General features: G+C 41.4%; 1 protein-coding gene across 1 annotated transcript; it reads right to left on the bottom strand.

Annotated features, from left to right (window-relative positions):
* Positions 1 to 6,690: 6,690 nt before the first annotated feature.
* On the bottom strand, positions 6,691 to 13,408 carry TMEM171 (transmembrane protein 171). The gene is made up of 3 exons (XM_010167182.1): positions 12,747 to 13,408; positions 10,872 to 11,010; positions 6,691 to 6,929 (listed from the first exon to the last, which is right to left on the bottom strand). The coding sequence occupies exons 1-3, from the start codon at positions 13,375 to 13,377 to the stop codon at positions 6,704 to 6,706; spliced, it is 996 nt and encodes a 331-aa protein (XP_010165484.1). The 5' UTR covers positions 13,378 to 13,408; the 3' UTR covers positions 6,691 to 6,703.
* Positions 13,409 to 14,447: the final 1,039 nt, after the last annotated feature.

Raw genomic sequence — 14,447 nt, 5'->3', positions numbered from 1 at the left:
TGAGTGCAACTTATCTTCTGCCTCAAGTGAAAGGGGCCTGTAAGGGACTCAGCAGAGCATTTAAAGTCGAAGGTTCAGGTTAGTTATACAAGAACTTTGTGCATATATGGTTAACAGAGTCCATCATGTGAAAGAATAAACTTTGCTTAGAAGAATAAAGGTCTGGGAAGTGAAGCCTGAAGTGATCACTAAAGACTTCTTGAATTATCACCATTGCTTCCGAAATGGCTTCACCCTTGCATGGCTGCTTATCTCTTTGTTTATCCTCTTCTTTAATTTGGTACCCACTAATACTTCCTCACTGTGCCCATGCCAGATGGGAGAGAAAGGAAGTTACACCCACCACAGCTCTTCCTAGGCCTCTTGCCAGCTGATGCATACAACATCTGGACAGCATACGTTTAGTCAACAGCAGTGTGGCGACTCCTGCTCTCCTTGGGCTACCACTCCAGCAACCCCGATCTGCAGGAAAATGCATGGCCATTGCTGGGAGTGCTTTGCAGTGACATTTATAGCCACACCTGGATCTTGGTTGCAGCTCATTCTGCAGTCCAGAGCTTCTGTGGTTTAAAAAATATCAAAGTAGGCTTTCTGATATTTTGCCAAGGGAGAGAGCAGTGGGTGTGTGGGAGGGTAAGTGGAGACAGGGTGGTGAGTGCTGAACAGCTTGGGAGAGCTGCTGGTTGTGGGAGAAAAGTTGTTTCGAGCCAGCCAAAGCTTTCCAGCTGTTTGAAGGTAGCATAATTGCTCTGTAATTTCCCCTTAATTGTGGACATTTTTTGTTGTGGGATCTCCACCCCTTCCTCAAAGTTTATACTGAATAAAGCCCACATACCCTCAATAGCACACCACTGCAGGAATGAGAAACCATCTCCTGTAATGTTAAACCTGGTAAAGCAAGGGATCTTATCCTATACTCAGAAGTACCTAGAATTTTTTTTTTTACATCACAATTAATTGTTCTGTTGAACATATGTTCCATGTATTAAACAAGACAGATTAATTGAATGTTGAGATTTTATGTTTCCTAACAGTTTCAGACTAAAGTAATTGCTGCCAGAGGGTTCTGGTAGAACATCTTTGTATAATTCCTTAAGGAGAAAAAAAATCTCCAACTACCCAATCTGTTTTAACTAGCATGGCAGGGGAGTACACACAGGACAGAGATTACTTCTGAGGTGGTAGAATGTATAATGCTATTTCCTGCTACCAGCAGCTCTGGGGAAGCAAGCTTAACCTAAGATTTATATGATAAAAATATCTCCAGAACTAGAAAACTCACCTTTTGGACTGCTTCTTCAAAATCAGATTTTGATCACTAAAAGGTGCCTTTAGTCTACTGTGCATTGATATCACACAGTGTGACAACAGCTCACTTCTGAAAGGCGCTGCTCACTGAATTTGGCACCTTCAGAACTGATGCTGAATGCAATTACAGTTTTGTCTTTCTCATTCATTAGCAGATAGACCTTGAGGAATGTTAGTGCTGGACTCTAAAGAACATGTGGAAAGTTTCCAAAGTCAGTATTATGTCTCTTCTATTACCAAGGGTACCAAAAAATTTTCTGACAAATACACTCAAGATCAGCCCTTCCTCCAGAACCAAGTCTAGTCAGGACTCTGCACCATTTGAGCAGTGTTTGGGCTTGCAGTACAGTGGTTTCGTATGATGATAACTAAATTAGAAAGTGCTGAAATACTAGATATGCTGTCCTTGTACTGGTAATTATAGCCAAAACCTAAGTTAACTTTAACCTTATATTTGGTAAACTTAATGGAATGAACTGCTGTTCATGTACTGCTGAATGTACTGCTCTCTGCAAGTTAGGTTTTTCCACACTACGAATCATTCTTGTCACTGTTTGCTGAATCTTCCAGGCTTTCCAACCTCCTTTTAAAAGCAGCATTGTATCATAATAGCTGTCTAAATAATAGTATATACAGATGTAGCATCACCTTCCCCCTCTCATTCATTCAAGAACTCTGCAACTGCTATTTGCAACAAGATTGTGCTGGAGCACTTCCTCCATCCTATGCGATGGTCCTTACATGCTGGCTGGACTCACACTTTTTGAGTTGGGTGTTGCATCATCCCATGGCTGACGCTCTTTGCCTCCAGCCTAGGACATCATGGTTGTTGAGCAAGTGCACAGTAGAGCTGGAGAATATAGGTGGTTTCTTCCAAAGCTACTTGTCACTTGAAATTTGAAAATGGGATGGAAAACACTTTCTATTTGGTGCAGTAGGATCCAAATTAAAATCATACTTTTCCTTGAAAACTGTCCTCTCTTTGTGAGATATGATTTCCTCTAAGCCTCCCCACATTTATCTTATTATTTCCCCAGACAGCGGCAATGCTGCATTCAGGCAGCTGTCAAGGTCTTAAAAGGTTACTGGATCACATTGATTTTTTAAGGCTAGTACTTTCCTTTTCCAAGTATGCTCTGGGAACTCACTTAAAGATGCTGATTTACTAAATACATCCCCTTTTTACCTTGGAATAACTCCTAAACAAATGAAAACAGTTTTGTGGAACCCAAGGAATTGGCCAGTGAGGTTTTCAGAATGGGTGCTATTTTCAGATCTCACTACAGTTTTGTTTGTCTGCTTTAGGGACCTGACCCTGGAACACAAGCACTGCTTTGCTTTCTGTTCCTCTACATAATTTTCTATCACCAATGCAGACTTCCCCTGCAGTGCTTGCTGCTGGAAGCAGGTTTTCTGTAGTGCTCTGCACCTCCTCAGTTCTCTAACCTGTTTCGAGAATCATCCTAGTAAACATTGACAGGCCCTCACTTAATCCTTTTCTCTTCCTCTGCTGTTAATTTTTACATAGTTGTTCACATTATCAGCCCATTGTAGTGAGGTTTTATTTTCTTAGATGCCTGTAATATAGTCAGGGACTTGGTCATAGAACATGCAAAAGATGTCGTATAAAAGAAAATTATACCATGGCATTGCACACTTTTAAAAGTGTCATTTAAACGCCATGATTGACTTTAAAAAGAGTAGGTACAAATTATCAAAACATTAAAATGTAAGGAGATTAAGGAGATAACCATCATGACTGGGCCTTGCACTGTGGGGCCCTGTACTACCGCACTGCCAGCCTCAAAGTGTAAATAAGCTGCGAGGAGCAGGTTCATCCAGCTGCCCACAACTGCATTGACCTACAAGGTGGTTTTATTTGCTTCCAGGGAATGTTGTCTTGTTAGCAGGCACACAAAATTGAAGGTATTTCCATACCTAATTATCCAGATACATGCATGTGTGACAGAGGGAGGAGCACAGGTCTGGATGAAGGTTGATAAGTTCGTTGCAGAAAGGGGGAGGCATTAGCAAAAATGTCTGCCTGGACATGGAAATGCCCCATGAGCCATGACACTGAAGAGGTCCGATGGAAAAGGGATAGATGGATACAGTACTACCAACCACAAAGGGCAAGGATAGGCTGGGTGCAACCTAGCGAGTGCTGCTACCCTAAAAACACAGCCTCACTGCAGAGATCTGTGCAACCTCAGTTTTTCAGATTAGTTAGCTTTCCATTATTATTATTTATTTTTTTTCTTTTAGCTGCTGGTGGTGCCAGAAGAAAGACTTCTCCTAGAGAATAGGCATCCATTTATTTTCATGAATCCTTCTCATATCCAAAGGATTGTAGTGTTGCACTTAGAAGCAGAGCCATGTCAGTGCAGGCAGCAAGGAAGAGAGACCTTAACTTCACTTACAGAGGATAAGCAATCTTACCTCCCACTTTGCCTGTTTAAGTAAGTGTGAATCAGTAACCAACTTGGATTTGCTCCCTAGCATTTGTATGTCAAGCACTTAAGCTAACCTTAGGGCAGAGAGGGGGTTATAGCACCATTAGTGTGACAGTGAAGTATCTAACTTCCTCAATAAAAATGCTATTCTGTATTATTTTAAGCTACTTTTATAGTTTTACAAGGTGTTGCTTCCTTTCTAATACAGACATTTCACCCCTACTCCCTACAAAAAAATTCCTCCCACTAATGCTGTTCACCCAGTGGTAGCCTTCAGTGGTGGAGGCAGATCTGCTAGCCTCTTACTCACATTTTCTGACCTTGCTGGAGCAGATTTCGACAACACAATAAGCAAATACTGTTGCCCTGGCTATGTTAGCTCTCTCAGTGGTCAGCAGGTTCTTGAGATGCACCCAGCACATCCACTGAATTTTCAAGGAATGATCCTCCCATTCAAAAACAGAAGAAGCTAATACAGCTGTACATTGAACTATTTCATAAGCATCTTCTCAAAATGATACAGAGAAATTCTGTTTTTAGTCCCTGTTTTCAGAGGTAGCACTTACCCTTCCCAGGAAATTCAGGTGCTGACTCTAAAGAGTCAGGTCAGCAGCCTTCTAAAGCATGCTTTTTGTGAAGACTGCTTTTTTAGAAATAGAGTGATCCACACTGGAGACTCCGCAATAGAAGATCAAAACACAATGACCTTGAAGAAAAACAAGGTGATCATGTTTCAGTTCCACAAGACTCAGCTCACAGTCAACATATTTTGCTCATTTTGTCTGGTCTCTTGGGTACATCTTGGGAACAACTGATTGAGCAAATTGCAGGCAGCAGAAAAGCTTAATACATTTACAGTTAGCAATCAGATGCCACTGTATTTAAAAAAAAAAAAAAGATGGTGACATATTTCAAGATTTGTTTAAATGCTTTTTGACCTTTAACCCTTCCAGTAAGTGAGTGTTCATTTGTAATTCAAACAACAGAACAAAGCCAGCATGGGTCTTTGTCTGCATGGCATCTTTTAGGTAAAAAATTCCCAGTTTCTGTACTCACTATATAATAGCATGACAAATCCAGAGAGAGACAAGTTCCTTTGACATGTGCTAGGCTTTGTATGTACGAACCATGCAGGGCAGTGGGCACCCCTGTTAAAAATCAGGTTAGAAACAAAAGCTTTAATAAACAATAATCTAAAAGATGTTAAGCCATAGCTTGTATTACAGAAGGCATTCAAGGAACAGCATTCTTGAAAAACTCAATAGGCAAAAAACACATGAGAGAAAAAGAGGACAAAATGCCTTCTGGCTTTTGTGGATCCCCTTCCTTCATATAGACATTCTCCATGGCTGAGTCACGCCAGTTTAATCAGCTCCCACATGCTAAATCCCTCTCTGCACCGTGTTTGCTCATTACTCTGCATGCATAAGCCCCTCAGCTCTGTTGCTGGCTAAATATACCTCCCTCACTGGCTGGTTTGTCTTTGTGTGGCTGCACAAAGAGCTGCCCTAACACGACTGAGCAAACACAGAGGTGGAACAACTGGCCAATGCAGGAGACCTCTCTGAAGAACTCTGCAGGTGAAAGACATGTCTGTAGAAAGCTGACAAGAGGCAATCACCTTTCCCTAGGGACAGGAGGGAACTTGAGTGCTTAATTCAAAGCTTGGCATTCTGTTACAGCCAGGTTCCCAGAAATGTAGCATGGCAGAAGACAAGTCGAGGTGCAGCTGAGGTGCCAGAGCACACAGGTGTTCAGAGACTCAGCCGGACAGAGAAGGCTCCTGCAAGATGTTTTAACACTGGCAAGTTGACCATGCTCAACAAAGCCTCTTCTGTTTCTGGGCACAGGGTCAGGACTGGTTTTCTCAAACAGGTTTCAGAGCAAGTTATAAAGCCTCAAAGGTCCACAGCAACTCAGGTCCTGCTAACTATCTTTACCTACGACAAGCAAATCCTTCAGTTTGGAAATGGGTGCAAACATTCACGAAACAGAACTAGAACCTACCATCCTGATGGCAGGAGCTACTGCTAACTCAGGGACTGCACAGGGACAGAGGAGCTGAGGGCTGTATTTCTGAAGGGTCTGCCAAGCACTGTGTCACTTAAAAACATCTGTTGTCTGCGTTTCCACTAAACTGCCTCTCTTGCATTTGCTGATAAATAACGTCTGCACTCGGAAGATACCATTGCTAAGTGGCACCCACTCAAAACAAGTACTCCTTGCATAAACCATGAAAGATGATGTATTACAGAAGTATAATCCCCCTGAAATCACTCATTACTACAGTTAAAACTGTTAGCCTATTAACTATCCTCAGTGTTGCCTTAGGGCTCTTAACTGCTGACTAAAACTGATTTTCATAGGGATTATACTTACATAAGGACCAGAGAGGATCTAAATTAAGCTATGGAGTGTTTGTTACCAGGCGGACAAAAAAAGTAACCATTTAAATTCTCTGTAACATATTTGGTCCCAGTCTTAAACACCCCTGTTTGTGATGCTCTCAGAGTACATATGAAGTTAATAACTTTACAAACAAGTATTTTCCACAAAAGTCATATAAAAATAGAAATAAAAACACTTTCTAATTATTTCTTTTTTTTGAAATTCCAAACAGATTTAATTAAAATAAACAAAAAAGTTGGTCTTTACTTAGTGCCTCCATTATATAAAGAACAACTAAAAATAGAAACTGAAGCTGTAACAGAACAAGATGAGCATTTAACATTCTCGCAGTGAACTGAATCCCTTCAGACTACTTGCTCAGAAGCCCAGTATTATCTAATATTTCTTGAAACACAAATCCATCATTTATGCGTTTTGATGAAAAATTAGACACAGCCAACATTATTGCTTTTAATACAAAATGTAAATAAATTCAAAAATTGTAAATCTTAGTGTACAATTTAATTTAAAAATGAAGTCTAACTGACAGTTCTCTATGAGCTGCTGTCAGATGTGTCTATGGAAATAGATGAAGAAGATGAAGAAGATGATGTCGAATATTCATTATTTATCGATGCTTTTTCTTCATACTTTGGAGGTGATTCAGATGAGAGGTATATCATTGGTAAAATATCTGAAGGTGAGCTGCTTCCAGAAATTGTATATATGGTTTCATAGTCTCTAATAGCAACTGTTCTTTCATCATCTGCAAGCTGTGCTCTACAAAACACAAAACTGCATATTAGCATAATTCATTTCTCTACTACTATTTCTCTGACTGAAATTCCACTTGACTTACATAAACATACATGTATGCACACACTCCTTAAAAATCCCTGAAGCAAAGAACTTGCATAATCATTAGGATTTCATTCCGTGGGCTACATTGTGACTCATATGAAAATTCTACTTCAGAGGGGAAGGGCAAACAAGCTCCCTTCTAACCTTTCATATCACCAGTCACAGCCTGACTTATGTGTATTTAGCTGTTCTTGCAGGGCTATCTCACAATCTTATTAAATCTTCTTCTGATCCTTGGCTCCTAATGTATCTTTCCTTCTGTAGTCCACCACATACACACTGTCCCTTCCCCTTATGAAACAGTTACTAGAGTTAGAATTGCATCACAAAAATCACAATCCTTAGTTATTTGATATCTTATGAGAAAGGCAACTTGAAACTTTTATTAAGCTCCAAGATTTAGACTAGATGTAAGGAATATTTTTTTTACAATGACGGTGGTGAAACACTGGAACAGGTGGCCTAGAGAGGTGGTAGAAGCCCCATCTCTGGAAACATTAAAGGTCAGGTTGGATGGGGCTCTGAGCAACCTGATCTAGTTGAAAATGTCCCTGCTCACTGCAGGGGGTTTGGACTACATGGCCTTTAAACGTCCCTTCCAACCAAAACCATTCTAGGAGGATGCTATGACTGCTACAAAGTGCTGAGCCACAGGAAAGCACGACCAAGTGAAACACACAGAGACAATATCAACTCACAGGGTCTCTGTGAGGACCCTGGGGAGCATGGAAGGGCAAGAGCTAGAGCACCTCCACACACACACAACACCAAGGAAGTCAGGGTTTGTGCACCCAAGGTTGAGGTGTGTTGTCCACTCCCCTCCAAACTGCTGCAATAAGCTGGGCTACAAACTGCCTTTTTGTGTGACAGAGAAGTCCCCACAGGCAATCAATGCCTGTTGAGTTGATGGGCGTCCAGAGCACCAGAACTGGACATTCGTGGGTTGAGGCCATTGATCCAGCTGCAGAGGATTTTGTTAGGAGAATGGGTGAAGGGAAGAGGAGTCGCCTGGTGGATGCATCAGCAGTGAAAGCCCATGAGAAGTTTAAGGAACTAGCTTTTTTGCCATTCTCCCACTACCCTTTGTTTTTATTTTTTCAGTGCAGGATGTGCTGCTTGCATTCTTTCCCATCCTTCGATAATCCACACATTTTACCTAGCACATTGGCAGGCAACCTGTATCTGAATTCAGGGCCTGAAATTACAGGGTAGAGAGGAATTGTGGCCCTCAGTTTTGTGCACTGACTTTTACAGACAGGTGGTATAGAGTCAACTCTGTATCTCAGCTAGCTGTAAGACTACAGCAGAACATGTATGTTCCCATATTTCTTCCAGTTATCCACTCCAGCCTGGTCTGCTAAATGTATTTAAACTGTAATGGTTTTTGAGAGTGCCCTTGGACCATGTTTGAATTAGCTGTCTCAGGGCTACTAGAGGTCCAGGTTCACACGCATGGCAAGTAATTTCTCCACGCACAACCATTTGCTTTTTATGTACACCTGGGATGTACATGCCAGAAGGCAGTTACAGCACACACTGGAGCTGCAGTACAGACAGGGTCAGTGCAGTGCCTGACTCCAGGACAAGCAGCAGCTGGTATGAAACACCTTCCAGCTGTGGACACCTTCTCCACCCAGCCCAGTAAGAACAAACTTCATGTAAATTCCTTCTTTCAGCAGCAGGAGTTTATTTTCTCTCCTGCTTGCTCTGAGTGTCCTTTGATTGCAGTAGTATAGCTCTGAGAGCTGATATATTTCACCTGCATCCCAAGAACAGGCAAAGACTTTTATACTTAACAAAAAATATTTCTTCACCAACAGTTTGTGCCTGGTCATGAGAGCCACTGCTCTCTGGAAAGCACCTTTGCTTGATCAACCCAAACATCTCATCCCTGAATGATGATCCCAAACACCCTTATCATCCTGAATTGGCAGGTATTCTGGGCACCAAGTAAGGGACAGATTCTCATCAGCTTTGTAAAAGGGTACTCTCTCTGAAACAATTTAAGTGGAAAAATGCAGACTATTATGTGTGTAGCCAGGGTTTATTAGGTATTACATCACCCAGCACAAGTCATCAACCTCAAGCTGGACCTCAGTCAGTGTGAAACAAACACTGTGCGTGTTCCTTCCCTACATGGTAGGTACGTGATCTTTTTTGTCTGGGGGCCACTCCCACTGTGCACTAGAGAGGGGCTGCTCTAGCAGCAAGGAAGAGTGAGTAGGGCTTTTGATAGAGAGGTGTTTGTTCTATGTTAAAAAAAAAGCAATTTTGAGAAAAGGTAGGACAGTTTGGCTTGTGCTAAGAGCAACAGAAGGAAGCATCTACTGTCTCCAACAAAGTTGGGGAGAAAATGTTTTGAGGAAGGCACTAGGAAATGGAAGACAGTATGAGGAGCTGTTGGCAGTGACTCACTAGGGAAAAGAGTGCCTCACACAGAGGGGCTGAGCCTCAAGAATCCACCAGGTATACTTCAAAGGATGACTAAAAAACCACAGACATGGCTGCACACAGTGTGGTAACAAGATTAAGCACCATTGCTAACACAAGTATCCTCCTCCTGTGGCACTTAGGTCTTTGGGCAGGAAGAGGGTTCATGCTTGCTTGCTTCAAAAGGAAGATTAGCACTATAGGTTTGAAGAAGTACTGACATCAGGCACACAGCTGGTAAGTCTGGTCATGGAACACACTGCTTCATGTGAGCGGAGAAGTCTGGAGTATAGTGGAAAGTCACTAAAACAATGGCCCAACAACTACTATGACTGGACACAGCCAGGCTGGGGCTCTTGCTGCAGTGATGGTGTTTAGGATGCTTCAGGTACAGTTTTGTAATCAAGTAATCCAATTAAAAAGTCCCACTCCACCTACTGACCCACAGATCAAAAACAAGCTGACAGAAGACCTTCCAAAAAGTAAAGTCAAGTCAATTCTGGATCATTAAGGGCCTGAAAATAAACTGGGAGCTCTAGGTATGTGGCATCTAGCACTCTTGCCCAGATCTAGTTCTGGTTCCTAGTATGTGGTCCTTGTAGTGACCTTTTTTACCCTCAAGTTAGCAGCCCACTGTTGGTAACACACAGGCAATAAATAACCCTGCAAGTTCCTGTGGTGCAGACAACTCTTCAGTCAGTTGGCCGGTCCTGCTCCCTGAGCTTGGTGGTGGCAACATCCATCAAATCAGCTGTATTCAGTGTATTGAAAAGTGCTGTAAGGGTAGGGTACCACAGCTTGAGATGAAGCTGGCATTGTAACCTCCCTTTTAAGCTCCATGGAACATCCTGCTCTTCTCCTGCAATATCAAGGCATCCTTTTATCTCAACATACTGCCACAGCAGGAACAAGGCAGACCAGCACAGCAGATCTCAGTTCCTCAAGGCAGTGAGACAGGGGTCACAGGGAGAACCAAACACACTAAAATGGCATTCCTAGGGTCACAGTGGATAGGTGTTATGAAGGTCTCGCTACATTGGTTCTACAGAAGCTTCCTAAAATCTGACAGTGTGGAATATCATGCCACTGGGGCACCTTCTCTTGGGCAACCTGTGGAAGAAATCTAAGTATATTTAAATAAGGCCACTGATTTAACGCTTTATTTTCACTTCAGAAGTTCTTTTCAGTCATAATAAGCTAGTAGGAATTTAACCCCCATGAAGGACACACTGTGGTGAGTCCCCTTTTAGACTAGGATATTTTACTGCCATTTCAAGTAAGGTAACTGAAGTAAGTTGAGCGATGCACTAAAAAAACCCAACTTTGTAGGCCTAGTAGAAAGTTAATTCAGAGTCATTATTTTAGAATATGCTCTTGGATACTTTGAGAAACATCTTAGGTTTCCAAAGACAGGGAAGAGAACAGTCTTACCCACTGTTGAAGATAGAGTGGTATGGTGGAGGATTTTCACTTGTAGACAAGCCACTTGACATAAGACGTGTCATGGTTGGTGACACAGGGTCAGCAAAATAAGGAGGTGGTGGAGGTGGGAACACCATTACAGCATCACCTAGGAAAAAACCCATCGATTACCACCTCCAAGAAACTGAGCTCCACTGTTTATTCTAATTGTATCCTAGAATATTTCCTTATTTTGAATGACAATATTTGACTTGTCTACCTTTTAAGATAAAACGCAATGATCTCGCATACAGAACTGTTATATTCTGGGCTGCTAAAGTACATCGGAGGTATTTTCAAAACCAGAATTATCCCAAAATAAAGATGCAGCACATTCATCAATGGAAGATTTCATTTAGAAAATACACCTGGGGAGGGGGAGTGTTCCATCTAGCTAAGAGACACAAACCTCTTCACTGTTAGCCATCTTCAGAAACTAGACGTGCAAAGCACACAGTTACTGTTGGCTCACTTTAAGGGTAGGCAATTATTTAGTTTTCCTCATATATCTAAAACAGGGTGGTTTAAGTTTCTCCACACCTACTGCAGTGTTATAACAAAAGTATTAAAGTCATTAATGGTTCTGATGACTGACTTTTTTTGTGCCTTGACAGTTTCCCTACTAAATTACTCATAGCTGAAGGCACATTAACATTAGTACTATTATGCTATTGATGCATAATTCACTATGAAGTGTACTATGCAGCACATCTGCCAATTTATACTTTGTAATTAAGGAGTTTAAATGTTTGTTGTTTGGGTTTTTAAAAAAAAAAAAACCAAATCAGAAAGTTTGTATCATTCACTGAGCTTGCATATTTTCTGTAACCATTCACAGCTGCTTGGCACCTTTTCCCCTTTGTAATTTGTATGCAAGGACAGGTCAGGGAGCATCAAAATTGTTGAGTGGGGCAAGAAATGTTTTCTAGCTAAGTCACCACTGTTCCAGAATGTCACTATGCCAACTAGACCTCAGCCTTCAGCCTTTCAGTTTTACTTTTCCTAATGGAAAAGAAATCCACTAGTTTTGCTTTCTTGCCTTTAAAGACAATCTGAATTCCTTTCTATGATCCTTTGATTTATCCTGGTGGCCAAACTGACTTTAAACCCTCATGTTTTCTGAGGATCCTCAGGTTACAGGTCTGTACATTGGTTAGACAGGCAGAAGGAAAAAGTTTTGCACAATCAGTTTCAAGTACAGTCAGTCAGATGACAGGCTAGCAATACTACAATTGACCCATCAATCCTTTCAGAGAGCTAGAAAGTTATCTGAATAATCTATGCATAGAATGTATTCATGGGGCATTAAAAGCAGTGCTATATGCAGGGGAACATTCCTTGCTAACACACCATGTTTACTCAAATACTGTGCAATTAACAGAAGCATCTTGCAGTTACATCTCTGACTGATGGAAGATGTGGCCATGATTTAAAAAATACAATACACTGCTTATGAATCAGATTCTCCTGTTCAAGGGGTCAGAGCTCAAAGCTAAAATAAATCTTAAATATAGTCACAGGAGTCATTAGACCTGTGATCTGCAGCGTCAACTACACCCTTTGGGAAAGGAAGTGAGGTTGGACTAATTAATGTCAGATTATGTGGCTTCTTTTGCCTAGACAGCCAGACCCTCCTTTTTATGCCAAAGAAAAGGTTTTGTCTCCGAAAGGTAACTGAACTGACCATAAAGAAAACATACAGGACAAAGCAACATTTTTCTGTTTTCGCTGGTTTGACATGCCAGGACTGACATGCTTAGAGCTCAAATGAGTAATGTTCAGAGGTAAATCATTAGTGAAAAAAACCCTCTAACTTTCAAATGTAAAGTTCACACATTTACCCACCTACTGTAACCTGAAAAGATTCAGGGCTCTGAGGATGTTCTTCACTTTCACAAGAGTCTTGGTTGAGACTTAAGTTTTGTTTCTTTTTAACATGAGCTATCACGAAGAAACACAACCCAGTGAGCACAATCAAAGGTCCCATGATCTGAAGTGACAGGAATCCACAGCCCTGGAGGTCCACATCAGAACTGCCAGTGTGGTTGAGCTGTACGCTGTGCCAGCTAGGGCTGCAGCCAGGAACCCAAATGCCCAGGATGCTAATTAGCATTCCACTGGTTAAAAACAGGAATCCGAATATGAGAAACTGGGCAAACTGGCAGCTCCCACGACAAAAAACAAGGCTGTACACCTGCTCATTTTGCAATTGTCTTTGTCTTATATACAGCCTGGCCCTTGATCGTGCCAGTAAAACACAAACCAGTCCAGTTACAGCCAGCACAGGCCCAGCAGCTTTAAGGACCTCATTGCAGTCACTGAAGGTTCCAGATGGGCAGGACTGGAGAATAAAGACTGAAAGCAGGAATCCAGCGCAGAGCAACACAGCTCCAAAAACAAAAAGGAAAAAAATAAGTTTCCCATGTTGTCCATTATTTCCTTCACCTCCTGGTGCAGGAACAGTCACTGGAGACATTACAACAGAATCTCCTCAGGCAGATGAGCTGGGTTTTTTTGTTTTGGTTTGGGTTTTTTTTCCTGTTAGCATTAACTGGCAGAAAACTACAGTGGATCTGTGAACATGAAAATACATGAATCAAAGAAAGAAGAAAAACCAGTGGGACTAGTGACATTATAATACTTCAGCATTTGCCACTCAGCCTATACTGTATACTCTTGGCATATTTTCTGTTTTGTAGTACCTCCATTATGGACTAAAAGGCCTAATCAAGTTTGCTGCCATTGAATGCCAATGAAAAAACAGAACTTGCTTTACAGTTAAACTGAAAACAACTGCAATTGCTGTTGCACAGCAAATGAATTGCTTCTTTAGAAACACAGTGTTACAATTAAGGAGACACTATTTTCAAAGGCGGGAACAAGGACAAGCTAGCTTTCCCCTTGAAAACAGAAAGCTAGGGGAAATTCCTGTAGCGAATGGCAGGAAGTGACAGCTCTTGGGAGAAAGAACCTTAATGCAAATGAGTATTGATGACTATTGGACTTTTTACCAAGTAAATCTAATACATACCTTTTCAAAGCATATAAATCTTGCTTTTCCTTCCACAGGCAATAAAGACTTTTCCGTTTCTCTCCTTAAATCAGCTTCCTGTCCTATACAGCTACAAGAACAAGTACACAGAAGATTTTTGGATCTGTTCTGAAAAGAAAAAAAAAAAAAGAAAAAGAAAGCCATACTAAAGACCGTGTGTACAAGTCTTACAGATTCTATAGTTAGAGCTGGTAAGCATACTGCTCCCACACTTCCTTTGAGTTTCCCCTACTTCTGAATCATTTGTCTGTGCTCCAAGAAAGTTTTAAAAAGAAATGTAATAAGGGTGGCTCCCAGAAGGCTTCTGAGCCCACAGGAGTTTAGATTCAGAAGTGAAACAGAAGGAAACAAACTAGCGCTGAGGCCAACATCAGCCCATACAGTAGTATGGATGACAAACATGCTAGACATGGACAAACTGGGGCAGGGAAAGCCTGATTGAAAGTTAGGACAGAGTGCTATTCAGTGAGCTCCAGAAAAAGAAAATATTTGTG

This window comes from Antrostomus carolinensis, unplaced genomic scaffold (genome assembly GCF_000700745.2).
Source record: "Antrostomus carolinensis isolate BGI_N321 unplaced genomic scaffold, ASM70074v2 scaffold16714, whole genome shotgun sequence".
Classification (NCBI taxonomy): domain Eukaryota; kingdom Metazoa; phylum Chordata; class Aves; order Caprimulgiformes; family Caprimulgidae; genus Antrostomus; species Antrostomus carolinensis.
The sequence above is the reverse complement of the archived record's forward strand: the minus strand, read 5'-3'. Positions and strand labels throughout refer to the sequence as shown.

Bases quoted from the DNA above. Each gene is read 5' to 3' on its own strand.
- TMEM171 (XM_010167182.1), bottom strand. From the start codon at position 13,377: ATGTCTCCAGTGACTGTTCCTGCACCAGGAGGTGAAGGAAATAATGGA. The intron at 11,011-12,746 runs GTGGGTAAATGT...GTTTTTTCCTAG, and splicing joins ATCTTTTCAGGTTACAGTAG to GTGATGCTGTAATGGTGTTC. The intron at 6,930-10,871 runs GTAAGACTGTTC...TGTGTTTTGTAG, and splicing joins CACTCTATCTTCAACAGTGG to AGCACAGCTTGCAGATGATG.